A 15504-nucleotide genomic window follows, 5' to 3' on the forward strand; every position below is an offset into this window, starting at 1 on the left:
TCAGGGTCCGTCTGCTCACCCTGCCCGTCTCATCGCCCGCTCGCACCCCTGCCCTGCTCTTCTCTGGCCTCGTGACATCAGGCCCTTCCTGTTTCTGTGACCTCGCGTGCACTCTCCCTTCCTTCTCCCTCCACCTGCCCAAACGGTCTCTCCTCCGCCATTCCCCCTGCCCCCACCCCCGCACGCGGTGTCCCAAGCTCTGCACAGCCAGAGTGTCTCACAGATCCCGCACCTGCCTGGACCATCCCTAGTCAGCTCTGTATGCCTGGTGCCTGCCACAGCGTCTGGCATGTCACGGGCATCCACAAAAAGCAGAAATGCACGTGGTAAAAATGCAATTACTTATATTCAAAACCATTTCTCTATTCCATGAAAAGATTTTACCCCCCAAAAATACATTTTATTATGATATCTTAGGAAGTCTGTAGACATGAATTTGTGTATCCATCATCGGTGCTAGCTCCCACTCTGACTTTATTTTCGTGTTCCCTATGTGTAAGGTGTATTTAATCAATGTGTATGGAGTAAATGTACGTTGCAATACAGCCTATGCGGTGAGACACCTGAGGAAGCCGGGGCGGGTCAGCTGCAGCAGTACTGTTAAGGAGGACAGCACTCTCACAGGGCACACTGGGATGCGAGCTCTCCCCCGGGCAGAGAAATGCTAACCTACTGCTGGCAGGCTGCGAGAGCACGTCACTAGTGGCCCCAAGAATAAAGAAGTCATCAGCCCTACTCAGTAGTCAGTACTGGGATTATTCTTTCTTAACCTCTGGAAAACAGAGATAATGCAATAATACAGCTACGTTTCTAGAATGACGGGCTCTGAGCTAGAAAATACACCTCAGTTAGGAGATTTAAAAGGAGCTGCAACAAAGCTACAGTAACCAAAGCAGCGTGGTGCTGGCATAAAGACAAAGACGAGACCAAAGGAACAGAACAGAGAAACCGGAAATAGACACTCGCAAAAATGAGCAAGTGATTTTCAACAAGGGTCCCATGACTATTCGATGGGGAAAGGACGATCTTTTCAACAAATGGTGCTGGGAAAACTGGGCTCCCACTTACAAAAGAAGGGCAGTGGACCCCTACCTCACACCATACACAAAAGTTAACTAGAAATGGATCAAAGGCCTAAACATAAGAGTTAAATCTGTAAAACTCTTAGAAGAAACATACGGAAAGCTTCACAACATTAGTTTTGGCAGTGATCTCTCGGACAGGACACCAAAGGCACAGGTAACAAAAGAAAAAATAAATAGGACTTCATAAAAATTTTTAAATCAAAAGACACTGTCACAGAGTGAAAAGGCAACCCATGGGATGGGAGAAAAGATTTGCAAACTGTGTACCCGATGGGGGTTAACACTAAGACATATGGAGAACTCCTAACATTCAACAACAGCAAGAAACAACCCGATTCAAAAACGGGCAAAGGACTTGGACAGACAGTTCTCCACAGCAGATACCCAGATGGCCAATAAGCACATGAAAGGATGTGCAACATCACTAAACATTAGGGAAAACGGGAATCAAAACCCCAATGAGATACCACCTCACACCCATCAGGATGGCTACTATAAAAATAAGCGATAAAAATAAATAACAAAAGTGTTAGTGATTTTGCGGAGAAACTGGACCCCGGGCAGTGTTGGAGGAATGTAAAATGGTACAGCTGCTGGGAGTTCCTCAAAACATTTGAAACAGAATTAACAGAATTACCGTATTTACCCAGCAATTCCACTTCTTGGTTATACACCTCCCCCCCAAAATTGAGAGCAGTGTCTCAAAGAGAGACTGTTTCTTGTTCACAGCAGTGGTATTCACAATAGCTAAAACATGGAAGAAACTCAAGTGTCCGCTGAGGGATGGAAAAGCAAAATGTGGCATTTTCATACAATGGAATATTACTCAGCCTTAAAAAAGGAGGAAATTCTGGGGCACCTGGGTGGCTCAGTCATTTGAGTGTCTGACTTCGGCTCGGGTCATGATCTCATGGTTCATGGGTTCCAGCCCCGCGTCAGGCTCTGGGCTGACAGCTCAGAGCCTGGAGCCTGCTTCAGATTCTGTGTCTCCCTCTCTCTGCCCCTCCCCTGTTCACGCTCCCTTTCTCAAAAATAAATAAGCATTAAAAAAATTTTTTTAAAAGGAGGAAATTCTGACACACCCTATACCAGGAATGAGGGCTTTCAGTACCTAAACAGACAGACAAAACTGTGGTTTACCCAGATGATGGAATACCATTCAACATTAAAAAGAAATGAGCTATCAGACTACAAAAGGACCTAGGGGAGCTCAAATGCTCATCACTAAGTGAAAGAAGCCAATCTGAAAAGTCCACACGTTGTGCGATTCCAACCAGATGACACTGTGGAAAAGGCAAAACTATGGAGGCCACGAGGAGACCCATGGATGTCGGGGCCTGGGAGAGAGGGGGATGAGCAGGTGGAGCACAGAGGACGTCTGGGGTAGTGAAAGTCCCCTGTAGGACACTGTGGTGACGGATACAGGTCAGTCCCCATGCACCTGTCCAAACCCAGGCAGTGTCCAACACAGAGAGCGAATCCTAACACAAGCTATGGAATTCGGGTGATTACACAATGCAGGCTCAGTACCGAACGTACCTCTCGGGTGGGAGAGGGGGACGGTGGAGTAGCTCTGCACGTGAGATGGGCATGTACAGGAAACGTCTGTGCCTTCCTCTCAATTTTACTGTGAACCTACAACTGCTCTAAAGAAGTCTTTAAAAAAAAAAAAAGTGGGGCACCTGGTGGCTCAGTCAGTGAAGCGTCTGACTCTTGATGTCGGCTCAGGTCACGATCTCACAATTCGTGAGATCCAGCCCCACACTGGGCTCTGTGCTGACAGCGTGGAGCCTGCTTGGGATTCTCTCTCTGCTCCTCCCCCACTCATACTCTCCCCCCCCCCGCCAAATAAATAAACATTAATAAAAAAGGGACTGGCAGCAGACCAGTTACTATTTAATAATAGTCTATATTACAGACTACTTAATAAGGTCTCCTGCCCAGACTAACCAGAAAAGCCAGGTAAAGTATGCAACCAAGCCAGCATACAAACCTGTGCTGAAGCATATGGACCTGTTGAAGCATCCAGGCCTTGAGAAGACCGGGGGGCGGGGGGAGACAGCTGTGCCAGGCAAGGGCAGCCTACGGCAAGCACGGGAGCACTGGCATCTGAGCCTGCTTTCTCCTTCAGGAAATGGGCCCCTTCTAGGCCCAGGGCAAGACGTGGAGGAAGATGGCGGCCCTGCGAGAGACAGAGAGACCAGGAGAGCCAGGGGTGGCCTCTCAGGGCAGGACAGAGAGGCAAAGTGCCAGGAGGAAGGGGTGGGAAACAGGCCACACTACTGGGTTCTCCTCTGGACACGCGATGCAGGTTGAGGCTGGGCAGGGCACACGGGGACTTGTGTTGATGGTAATGTTCTATTTATCTACCTGAGTGTCATTACATAGATATGATCTTCATGAAAATTCGCCCATCACTACCCTGGTCGGGATGTACTTTATGCCCCAAGGAAAAAAAAAAAAAAAAAGCTTAAGGAAAAACCCTCTTGTATTTTTGTGCAGAATCGATGGATGCCCCCCATCTGGAGCCTAAAAAGACCTAACATTGTAAGAACACCTAAAGCAATCACACAGACTGAGGGATGAGCACGAAAGGACAATCTTGGAGGAGGTGGACAAAGATAAAACTCCTCAAAGAAAGAAACAAAGAGAACAAATCCCGAAGAGTGGGTAACACAGCAAGCAGTTTGTTTCAAACACAAATCTCAGAGTGTAGTACAGCCAGGGACACTTGCCCAAACTTGAGCAGCATTTTAGAAGAACGTGCTACTGGGCGCCTGGGGGGCTCGGTCGGGCAAACATCCGACTCTTGATTTCAGCTCACGTCATGATCTCACGGTCCGTGAGATCGGGCCCCACATCAGGTTCTGCGCTGCTGGAGTGAGGCCCACTTGGGATCCTCTCTCCCTCCCTCTCTCCTCCTCCCCTGCTTGTCGCTCTCTCATTCTCTCGCTCTCAAAATAAATAAATCAACTTAAAAAAAAAATAGATGAAAGTGTACTTTGCATGCAGGTACTCTGAGAGGGCTTCTTTTTGGTGGCTCGGCTGCCTAATCACTCCAGACTTCCTCCGGGGCACCTCCTCTCCAATTCTTAGTCCCTACGCTTCCAGGTGCTTGTAGCCCAGCCAGCAAAGTCCCCTCATCCTAGGAGCTGGGGTCAGGATGGGGCCGTGATCAAGTTGGCCTACCAGGACGAAACCCTGCTCTTCCTGCTGGACTCTTACAAATGAGGGTGGGAGGGGCGCCCGGGGGGCTCGGTCAGTTGAGCGTCCGACTTCGGCTCAGGTCGTGATCTCACTCTGTGGGTTCGAGCCCCGTGTCAGGCTCTGTGCTGATGGCTCAGGGCCTGGAGCCTGCTTCAGATTCTGTGTCTCCCTCTCTCTGACCTTCCCCAACTTGCGCTCTGTCTCTGTCTCTCAGAAATAAATGTAAACAAAAATTTTTAAATGAAGGTGGATCTGGGCTTGCAGCGGGGAGGGGACGGTGAAGCTTGAGAAGGAAAGCAATAGAGAAGGCAAGCTTCATGGTGGGGGCTGATTCCACGGAAGGCCCTGTATCCAGCTGCCACTGAGGCCAGCCCCAGCCTCTGGACATTAACAAGGGATCCCAAGTTGACTAGCTGTGTGACCCTGGGCAAGTAACTTAGCCACTGTCTCTAAGCACCTCCACCCCTGGGGCCGGGAGCCCTGGGCCTGAGTGCTCTGACGCGTGGCCGTACGCAGGGTATGTGTGCTCATTGTGAGCACTGCTTCCTTTGAAGCCAGACCGAGCTGGGCTTTCTGTCATCATCACGGGCTGCTGATAGAGCCTTCACAACACTGAGAACATTAAAATATAAAGACCAGAAAAAACGCTGTAATAAATTCTCGGATGATGGTTTTCATTTAATGATGAGGGAAGATTAAGAATGTGGGGTTCTACGAATGACATAGCGAAAAGCTGTCCTATCTTCCTCAGACGACTCTTCCTACTCGTGACAGATTACAGGGAACCTGGTGTTGACCATCAGCCCAGCACAAGCCCAGGCAGGAAAAGTAAAGTCCCACCTTTAAATTATGGCTTCACTACAGCTTCCCTTTGAGCCAATCGTAAGACTGTAAAATATTTTTTAATAATTTAACTCCAGTCTATTTTAAGAGTTAGAGACGTGATGCCCCAAGCTTCCCCGCAGCACACGCTGCCATGGCACTCGCTTTCACCCTAGGGGGACTCCACTCAAACTTCAACTGTGAACTAACAATGGCCTTCCCCCCACTTCTACAAACCACAAGTGCATTAAAAGACAATAAATCCACTCCACATAGTTTCTAAAGCCTGCCTTTGCAACAGAGTGTTCTTACATTGTTCATTCAATAACTATTTGTTATGTATGAAAACAAAAACAGCAAAACTCTCTAATATAAAAGTAGGCACACGTTGGATCTGACAGACAGGAGTTTAAATCCCAACTCACTGCTGTGTGGCCTCAGGCAGATCCCCTAACCTCTCTGAATGTGCACTGCTACACCAGTGGAGACAGAGAAAATACTACTTCCCTCCACGATGTGGTACGGAGGCCAAATAAGGCAGGCCTACATGAGAAATGTCCGGCACCGCCCTTGGCACGCTGTGGTGTTCTCTACGTGACCGGGCTACTGATTTGAGAAGGTAAAGGCATTACGGGAGAATGGCCGCTACAAAATGCAGCGGGATAACGGAGTTAGAAAAATCACCACTTTGCAACCATCAAAGTTAACAGGTGATTCAGGTGGAATCCTCTACGGGTGAGAAAACTGCCAGTCTCTCCAAACGGGTCGCCTGATGATTACACAGAAAAGAGCGTCCAGCTTCCCACGGGAGAAACCTGGCAGACGTCCCCAGACCAGAGCCAGCACTGCCACGATGCAACAGACGGACGTCGTGTGCATCTGCCATGACGCATGACGAAGAAGGCAACTTGGTGGCTTACGGGAGGTCACTGCCATAAACACGTAAGCGATCTCTACACAGAAGCAAGCATCAGGCAAACCCAGAGTTAAAGGATATTCTGCTAAGCAACTCTCCCGTTAGCTTCAAAAATGTGGATGTGGGGAGACACAAAGGAAAGCTATGAACTACTCCTGATTAGAGGAGTAAAGAGGTGCCACCGGGAACGTAGGCGCAGTCGCAACCTGGATCCTGGGTGGGGGCAAGTTACGATGAAGGGCATCACTGGACAGCTGATACGAGGGGAAAACCGGCAGGATATCATGATGTGCCCATGTTACCCTCCCTGAGTCTTCTAACTGTATCCACGTGGCGAGGAGAAAGCCCCATCTCAAGAAACACACGCTGATTTATTTAGGGTAAGAGAGTACCAAAAGGAGGGGAGAGAAATAAAGCAAAAGCAGGAAAATATGATCAACGGGTGACTAAGAATACACGAGAGTTCCCCGTCATGTTCTCATTATTCCCATGTTCGAAATTATTTCACAAGAAAGCAAACATTTTTCAAAAATGAGTATCAGATTTCTGCCCTCCAGGACCTTCTAATCTACCGGGAAAGAGAATACATTCTAATAACCAGAACGAAGAGATCGCCAGTGAAAACATCACGTTTGGAAGCAGACGGCGCGGTCTCATCAGGAGCGAGAAGGACCCGCGGGCGGTGGCGGCTGGGCCCGAGCCCGGGTCAGGACAGTGGTGTACATTTCCATCTGGAGACAACACCGGTGAGCTCCGGATGGCGAGAGCGGGCATCTTCCAGAGTTTGGCGGCCACGACCAAAAGAAGAAAGACACGAAGAGCAAAGAGAAAGAAGAACGTGTAGAAACGAGGTGACTGTGGCGCCCCCAGGGCACCCGCGGGTCGGGAGGTGCTGCTCGCTGGGGCCGCTGCATTAGGATCTGCTCAAATCACAGGCTGGCGCTGAACTGCTCGTCCTTCCGGCTCAATCAAGACCTCGGTCTGATCAGCCTCACTTCCCACCCAATCATCCTGTGCAGCTGAGGCCAAAGTCACGTGCAAAACCTTCCTGAGAACTCAAGAGCTCTTCGTGGGTGTGTTTTAACCAAGATTAGGAAAACTGAGGGATTAGACATGGCAGATAAGGCTAGAAGCTGCAGCAACGGCCTTAAAACTGGCTGGCCGTCTTCGAGTCAAGGTTAGACGTATTCACGAACTGAGGGTAAGATGGGAGGAAACAAACACCCAAAGGTGGAGTCGTTTGGCCCCCCAAATGAGGAGCTGGGCCACCACACGTCTGACCCAGACATCAGGGACTACACCTGGCCAGGGAGCAGGGCTGCGAGCTGGCATCTGAATCACAGAAGGTGGGCAAGGCCCCCCCTCCCCCCACTCCCCTACCAGGGAGACTGCCCTCGGCTCCGCACTTGGACTCCCTTTCGGGGGTACCGTGAGCGCGACCTCCCCTTGAGTCATGAAAAGTAACATCAGGTCTACCCGATCTCCTAGGTCACCTATTAAAAACAAGTATCATTTGCAACTTGACCTTCCCCATCAGCATGGCACTTGGCACTGGGCCGAGGGGAGGGGTATTTTAAAAGCCCCGATTTCCCTTGGATTCTCCTTGTAACTGCACACAGGTTCTGTTTTCACCAGCCCTCATCCTCCCGCTCCCTACAGATGAAGCAGAACTCTGGAAGGTGGATCCAACAGTTGGGCACAGATAGGTGCCCTGCCCCGGCCCCCCAAGCCCTACTAAGAAAGGAACCAGAGGAATCACAAACACATCTCCTCAGAGAGGTGTTCAACTATAAGCTTAATCCCTGTGCTACAGCACGCTGGACATAAATACTTCGTGCTAATAAACTTACTAACATTGACAAAATATTCTAGGCGGATACTGTTAGCACACAACCCTAAGAGTACATGATTTTTGAGTTAAGAGAAATATCGTCCTCATTTCCGGAAACAAAAATTCTTCCAGGGGCACCTGGGTGGCTCAGTCGGTTAAGCTGCTGACTCGATTTCACCTCACGACCTCACAGTTTGTGAGTTCGAGCCCCATGCTGGGCTCTGCACTAACAGTGTGGAGCCTACTTGGGATTCTCTCTCTCCCTTTCTCTCTGTTCCTCCCCCACTTGTGTTCTCTCTCTCTCAAAATAAACAAACTTAAAAAATAATAATAATAATTCTTCCATGTTTGTAGATTTAACATTTTATTTGCCTCTAAAAATATTTTAATTTTTTTTTAATGTTTTATTTATTTTTGAGCCAGAGAGAGACAGAGCATGAGCAGGGGAGGGGCAGAGAGAGAGGGAGACACAGAATCTGAAGCAGGCTCCAGGCTCCGAGCTCTCAGCACAGAGCCTGACGCAGGGCTCGAACTCACAGACTGTGAGATCATGACCTGAGCCAAAGTCGGACACTTAACCGACTGAGCCACCTAGGCGCGCCTCTAAAAATATATTCTTTACATTTACTGGAAAGAGGATGGAAAATAGAGCCCTAGTAAGGAAATTATACAAAATACTGACTCCCAAAATGACACATTTTCTGATTATTAGGTTCTAAGTCAAACCCCTGAAAACGCCAACCTCATTGCCACCAGCCAGGGCAGCAAGCAACCTGGCAGCAGGGAAAACAGCTGTGTCCAGCTGGAAGAAAACACGTCTGTAACAAGTGATGAGGAACCAATGGTAAAACACGCTGGCAAAATTCTGTACTTATAGACAGGACCTGGAGGCTTCTCCGTGGTCTGGAAGGCAAAGCCAGCTTCTTCCGTCAATGAAACTTTACCCCTGCTTTCAGTGTTAGTGACGGTGGGTTTTAAAAACCAGCAACAGAAACTGCCCACCAAACACTCCGGGTCACGCGAACGTGGTACGTGGAGGTCACCCAGAGCCCGTGTGGTCCCCGGTGACGACCGTGTGGCCCTCTCGGTAGGCCTCACTCTCAGTACCTCCTCTGGGAGGGGGACCCTGAAGTCAGACTTACTCTTTGGAGAACCCGGATCTGCTTACTTTTCACTTTCAACTCAGCACTGAAGTCAAATGAACTGCGTGAGGGCCGACTTCCCGAGGGGATCTACAACGACGTACCGCAAAGTCACGTGCTTCATGTCACACGCTTTGCTGAACAAGCAGTTTAACATGAAAATGAAACGTTAAGCTTCAGAACGTTAAGTGTAACAGACACAACGATGAAAAGGTCTCGTCCCGACGTGTGACGTTCCTGATGGCGGACACCAGCACCCGGCGCAGTGAGGCTCACAGGCAGGGGGCCGTCGAGCCCTCACCGGGCCCTGACGAGAGCCGGGGGGGCCTGAGCCAGAGTGTGATCGACGGGGAGAAAGGCCAAGTGCGGAGAAAAGCGCTGTGCTAAACAGTGTGCTGTGACCCAGCGCGTCGATGCCCCCTGGCAGGTTCAAGGTCTGCGGACCGCGGCAGTCCACCAGCCTGCTCCAGAGCGTAAAAGCGCTCCCTGAAGAGAAAACACAAACCTGCAGACACAACCACGCATGTTCACAAAACACGTAAGACACGGAAGTACCTGTTCCTGTAGGTCGTAGTCATAGCTGTCGTGCAGCAGGAGGCTGAGGACATACCGGGTATAAATCATGGCGTCGATGCCACATTTCTCCAGCTCCTGTCCCAGCCAGGTCTGCACTGGGCCCAGAGCATGGAGCAGAGACATCTCAGACACAGGTACGGGGCCTGGAGAAGAGGCTGAGGAGCTCTCAGATGGTAAACCGTCCACGACAACTGTGCACACTGGGCGCATGAATTTAGGTTGCTGACATCCTTAAAATGCGAGGCATTTTCTGCAGGTGACGTTCTGTTGGTATCTGGAGGGGATTTTCACTCCAGTAAAAAGGAGAGACGCCGGACATCTAGGATAAGCATCTATTTTCGCGGGCTGTCAGCCATCTAGACCAGAATTTCCCTCTTCAGACACGACCAATGAATCAGCATCCTGGGAGCAACACACACACAGACGTGGTTTACTTTACTTTCACATTGAGGCCAGATGGAAGTCTCCGGCAGAACCTACGAAACGAGAGAGAAAAGAAAGGCACGTGTTATATACAGATACAAACTAAGTTACTGACCTTTTGGAGCAAAAAATCCAAAAAAACTGTTTATTGAAATTTGGTGTCTTAGAACACTGATTTCTCTTTGACATCTGAAGCCAAGTGACATTTCAAACCCTTAGAAGCTTAATATCATTCAAAAGAAAGGAAAACTCAGAACTTTATACTGTTGTGCTTACGCTCAATCCCAACGACATGTATCCTGCTATCTGAAGAGACCGGGCTAGTAAAACTTTGCTCATCTGTAACGCTGGAAGGCTGTGTGTGGTAACAAATCACTAGTTCATTTTTAAGCGTACAGAAACAAGCAACTGAATTGTCATTTCGTTCAGACGCTGGTCAAAAATGAGTCCTTTTCATTGAAGGTTTCACAAAGACAATCAATCGCTTCGTATGGCTAAAAGCTTTGCACAGCTGCTCACCACTTACTTATTTCGCAGAAGTTAAGGTAAACCGTGGATCCGGCTCAGAGCCGCGCCAGGCTGTAGCGTTGTATTTGGTGTCGCTACCACACCTTGGCTGATGGTTTGCTTACTTGTGCGACAGATGCCATGCTCTTAACAGTCTTTTCCCCTAAGTTAACCTACTGTGCATATGTCAAACTATTCGAACAGTGGCCTTATCAAATCATAACATTCCTATGTTAGAGTTCTGATGAACTTATTTCGCCAGAAAATAAAAACCAACACAACGGCAGGTAAATCTCCTTGGCTCAGCGTTTGCGTGAATTTTAGCAGACAATATGAGGGTTACCAAAAGTGACTTCTAAAAATTATGTTTGAGGTTAGTAAAAGCATCAAGTCAAAAAGACTTCCCCAAAGATTTAAGTCCCTGTTTCTTGCATTTCATGAAAAACTACACAGTGAGTTTTACAATCACTAAATATAAAGAGGGGCGCCTGAGTGGCTCAGTCGGTTAAGCGTCCAACTTCAGCTCAGGTCGTGATCTCACAGTTCATGGGTTCGAGCCCCGTGTCAGGCTCTGTGCTGACAGTTCAGAGGCTGGAGCCTGCTTTGGATTCCGTGTCTCCCTCTCTCTCTGCCACTCCCTCCCTGCCTTCTCTCTTTCAAAAATAAATAAAACATTTAAAAAAATTTAAAATATAAAGAAAAATGTTTAAATCTACCACAGGACTAAGTTATTAATTTGTCATCAACGTATATTCTGCTTTCTAAAATTTTCTTTACAAAACTGTCTTTTCTGATTTATGGAAACTAGATAAACTAAAGCAAACTTTTTCTATAATTTTTACCTGCTGAAATTTTCCAGCTGACTCTCAAAACATTTTTCATAAGTTCTTTGATATGTCTGGCACTCAGGATGCCAGACAGATCAGCAATTAAGCACGACAGGGAATTCTGGGGACATCACTTGAAGCAAGGTGACAAGCCGGTACTCATTCAATGAAGATCAACCAAGACAGAGGGAGGACTTTTAGCAACAGCGGAAGGAAGCAGATGAAAGAATGGAAGGCAGCTTGGGCTCACAGGACACGGCACCAGAGACTGCTAGAGGGAGACCCTCGAGAGTCCAGCACCCGGGCGTGCATGGGAGGAGCTGCCCAAGCACAGGAAGGGATCATCCCAAACAGGACCTGACGCTCAGCAAGGGGAGGGACGGTGCCTGCTTCCCACCAGCCAGACGGGAAAACCTCCTAATTCAGGGACACTGGCCACTCAGAAAGCTCCTGACTTAGAGAGGGGGAAGGAACTGACTCTAGACAGAATGGCACCTGCCTAACACATCCTAAAAGCAAGAACTCAAAGGACCATACCATTGCCAACTAATTTCGCTTCAGCCCCAGAACAAATGTTAAGAAATTTATAGGAACACAAAAATATGCAGCACCTAAGAAAGTAAAATTTACGGGCGCCTGGGTGGCTCAGTCAGTTAAGCGTCTGTCTGCCTTCGGCTCAGGTCACGATCCCAGGCTTCATGGGTTCAAGCCCCGTATCGGGCTCCGCGCTAACAGCACAGAGTCTGCTTCCAATACTCTGTTTCCCTCCCTCCCTCCCTCTCTCTGCCCCTCCCCTGCTCTCTCTCTCTCAAAAATAATATAAACATTTTTAAAAAGTTAAAAAAAAAAGTAGTATTTACCACGGCTGGCATCTAATAAAATATCAGCAGACATGCAAAGAAACAGACACAGAGGAAGTAGACATGAAGAGATAGATTAATTGAAACCGACTCAGAATTGACACAAAAGTTAGAATCAGCAGAAAAGGCCCTTGAAGCAGTTATGAAAAACGCCATATGGGGATGAGTAGAGAACAGAAGATATCAAGTCAAACATCTACAGATGAAAATGACAGTATCTGAGGTGAAAAGTACACAGGATGGGGTTAATAACAGATTAGCCATTTCAGAAGGAAAAATAACAGAGGGTTTTTTTTTTAATGTTTATTTATTTATTGGGGGGGGGGGCCAGAGGGAAAGAGAGAGAGAATCCCAAGCGGCCTCTGCACTATCAGTGGGGCTCGATCCCATGAACCATGAGACCTGAGCCAAAAATCAAGAGTCGGATGCTCAACCAGCTGAACCACCCAGGCGCCCCAATTACAGAGTCTTCAACTACAAAAGAAACCATACGAAATGAAACAGAGAGAAAGGAACAAATTAACACAGCCTCAGCGAGCTCCGTGACAATTTTAAGAAATCTAACATACGTGTAATTGGAGAAGAAACAGAAGGCAACAAAGATATCCGAAGAAATAATGGCCAACGTTCTTCCAAAACGGATGACAGCTAAACACAGAGATCCAAGTTCAATGAACTCTCAGCACAAGAAACATGAAGAAAATGGCACCGAGGCACGTGGCAACAAACCCCTTCAAACAAGTGACAGAGGAAGAATGCTTCACACCAGACAGAGAAGAGACATGAGGTGTAACAGAGCAAAGAGAATGAGGACACCAGGTTTCTTGTTGGAAACAGGCAAATGAGAAGACAAGGGGGCAAAAAAGACTTGAAAAGACTGAAAGGAAAAGCCAGCAACTTAGAATTCTGTACTCCTCAAAAAATCTTCCAAAACAAAGGGGAAACAAAGACTTCTCCAGACATGCAAAAGCAGCAGAGACATCAGAAATGATAAAGACAGTCCTTGGGGCAGAAGGAAAATGACACTAAAACAAAACGTGGATCCACTCAAAGGAACAAAGGGCACCAGAAACATTCTTATTACTTCAGCATCTTTAAAAGATAATTCAATGATTGAAACAAAAGTAGTAACTATCTGTTGCGAGGTTTACAACATATGTATAAGCAAAACCCAGGGCCACACAGCAGGAAGAGGAGCGGAGAAAATGTGATACGATTACCCACGCTCCTGTCACACTCCGTGAAATGGTAGAATGCCACTTGGGAGAGACTGGGATAAGATAGGAGCTCATAATAATCCATGTAAACAGTCTAACCAACCAATTAAAAGGCAGAGGTGGCTGTGTGGGTGGCTCAGTCAGCTGAGTGTCTGAGTCTTGATTTCGGCTCAGCTCAGGATCTCACGGTTCCTAAGGTGGAGCCCCCGTGATGGGCTCTGTGCTAACAGCGCACAGCTTGCTTGGGATTCTCTCTCCCTCTCTCCCTGAATCTCCCCTGCGATCACATGTGCCCTCTCTCAAAATAAACAAACATTTAATAATAATAATAACAACAACAACAATAGGCAGAGATGGTCAGATTGGACTCTAAAACTGCAAGACCCAAATATATGCTGCTTACACAAATATCCACATTAAAAATAAAGACACAAATAGGTTAAAAGGATGGAAGAAGATACATCATGCCAACACCAGCATAAAGCAAGGTTGAGGGTCTACAATAATGGGACAGATTTCAGAGCAAAGAGTATTAACAGAGAAAAAGGTCATTTCACAATGATAAAGGGGTCAATTTATCAAAAGGATATACCAGTCCTATTTATTATATATCTAGTAGTAGAGTTTCCAAAATGCGTGAATAGGAGCATGTGGGTGGCTTGGTCGGTTAAGTGTCCGACTTCCAGCTCAGATCATGAGCCCAAGTTGGTGGGTTTGAGCTCCACATCGGGCTCTGTGCTGACAGCTGGGAGCCTGGAGCCTGCTTCGGATCCTGTGTCTCCCTCTCTCTCTGCCCCTCTCCCACTTGCACTCTGTCTCTGTCTCTCAAAAAGTGAATAAACATTAAAAAAAAAAATTTCAAAATGTGTGAATAAAAACTCACAGAATTTCAAGGAAAAATAAACAAATCCACAATTATACTTAATTTCAAAACCTTTCTCTCAATCATTGAAAGGAGTAAATAGAAAATCAGTAAGGATATAAAAGACTCGGCAGTATTATCATCGAATTCGATATGAGACTATATTCTGGGCCATAGAGAAGGTTGCAACAAACTTTAAAAGGACTAAGAAATCACAGAAAACGTATTCTCTGACCACATGGAACCAAATTATAAATAACAGAAACGTATTACATAACTCTACATACCAGAGCAAAGAAGAAATTAAAGGAGAAACTAGAAAGTATTCTGAACCAAAGGAAAATGAAAACCCAAGATGTGCTATTTCTAGGATGCCGCTAGAGCAGTTTAGGGGGAAACTAATAACACCAAGAGCATGTAGTAGGAAAGCTCTCAAATCAAGGACCCCAGTTTTCACCTTAAGAAAATGGAAAAGAATGGGGCGCCTGGGTGGCTCAGTCAGTTTAGTGTGCAACTTCAGCTCAGGTCATGATCTCACAGTTCATGAGTTCAAGCCCCGTGTCGGGCTCGGTGCTGACAGCTCAGAGCCTGGAACCTGCTTCAGATTCTCTGAAGCAGAGCCTTCTCTCTGCCACTCCCCCCCCCCCCCCCCCCGCGAGTATGTGTGGGCATGTGCGCACACGCGTGCTCTCTCTCTCTCTCAAAAATAAATAAAAACATTAAAAAAAAACTAGAAAAGGAAAGCAAATGAAACCAAACTGAGCAGAAAAAGGCAATATTAGAGCAGAAACCAGTGAAACAGAAAACGAAACACCATGAAACCAAATGCTGATTCTTTTAGACAAAGTCCTTTACAAGCCTCCAGCCAGACTGTTGAATAGAAAAGACATCAATTACCACCATCAGGAAGGAGAGAGGTGAGATCACTACAGGTTCCATAGATTAAAAAGGATAACAAGGGGATGTCAGAAAAACTTTACACCAATAAATTATACAAAGATGAATTGACCAAGTTCCTTGAAAACACAAATCACCAAAGTTCACTCAAAAAGAAAGAATAAGTAGCCCCATATCTAGAAAAGTGACAGAATTTGTAGTTTAAAACATTCCCACAAAAGACTCTCCCAGCCCAGAAGACTTCAAAGCTGAATCTCGCCAGATATTTAAGGAAAACGTGATGCCGTGTCTATCCACACTCTTCCAGAAAATTAAGGAGAACACTTCCCAAA

At 47.1% G+C, this 15504-nt stretch overlaps 1 protein-coding gene across 19 annotated transcripts in view; it reads right to left on the reverse strand.

The window, feature by feature from the left end:
- The window catches only part of KIAA0232 (KIAA0232 ortholog), an 86384-nt gene that overhangs the window by 42586 nt on the left and 28294 nt on the right, over positions 1–15504 (reverse strand). For 10 of the 19 annotated variants that reach the window (XR_013555346.2, XM_078446292.2, XM_078446286.2 and 7 more), the window contains exon 2: positions 9559–10055. Coding sequence is in view for 9 of the 19 variants with exons in the window: in XM_078446292.2 (XP_078302418.2) it covers positions 9559–9789 (231 nt within the window). In the remaining 10 variants the exon portion in view is untranslated. Of the gene's footprint in view, positions 1–3078; positions 3268–9003; positions 9141–9558; positions 10056–15504 lie in introns of those variants that run through there. The other 9 variants (XM_078446299.2, XM_081795489.1, XM_081795487.1 and 6 more) reach the window with 4 other exon arrangements.

Source organism: Panthera onca, chromosome B1, assembly GCF_046562875.1.
Source record: "Panthera onca isolate mPanOnc1 chromosome B1, mPanOnc1 haplotype 2, whole genome shotgun sequence".
In the NCBI taxonomy this organism is placed as follows: domain Eukaryota; kingdom Metazoa; phylum Chordata; class Mammalia; order Carnivora; family Felidae; genus Panthera; species Panthera onca.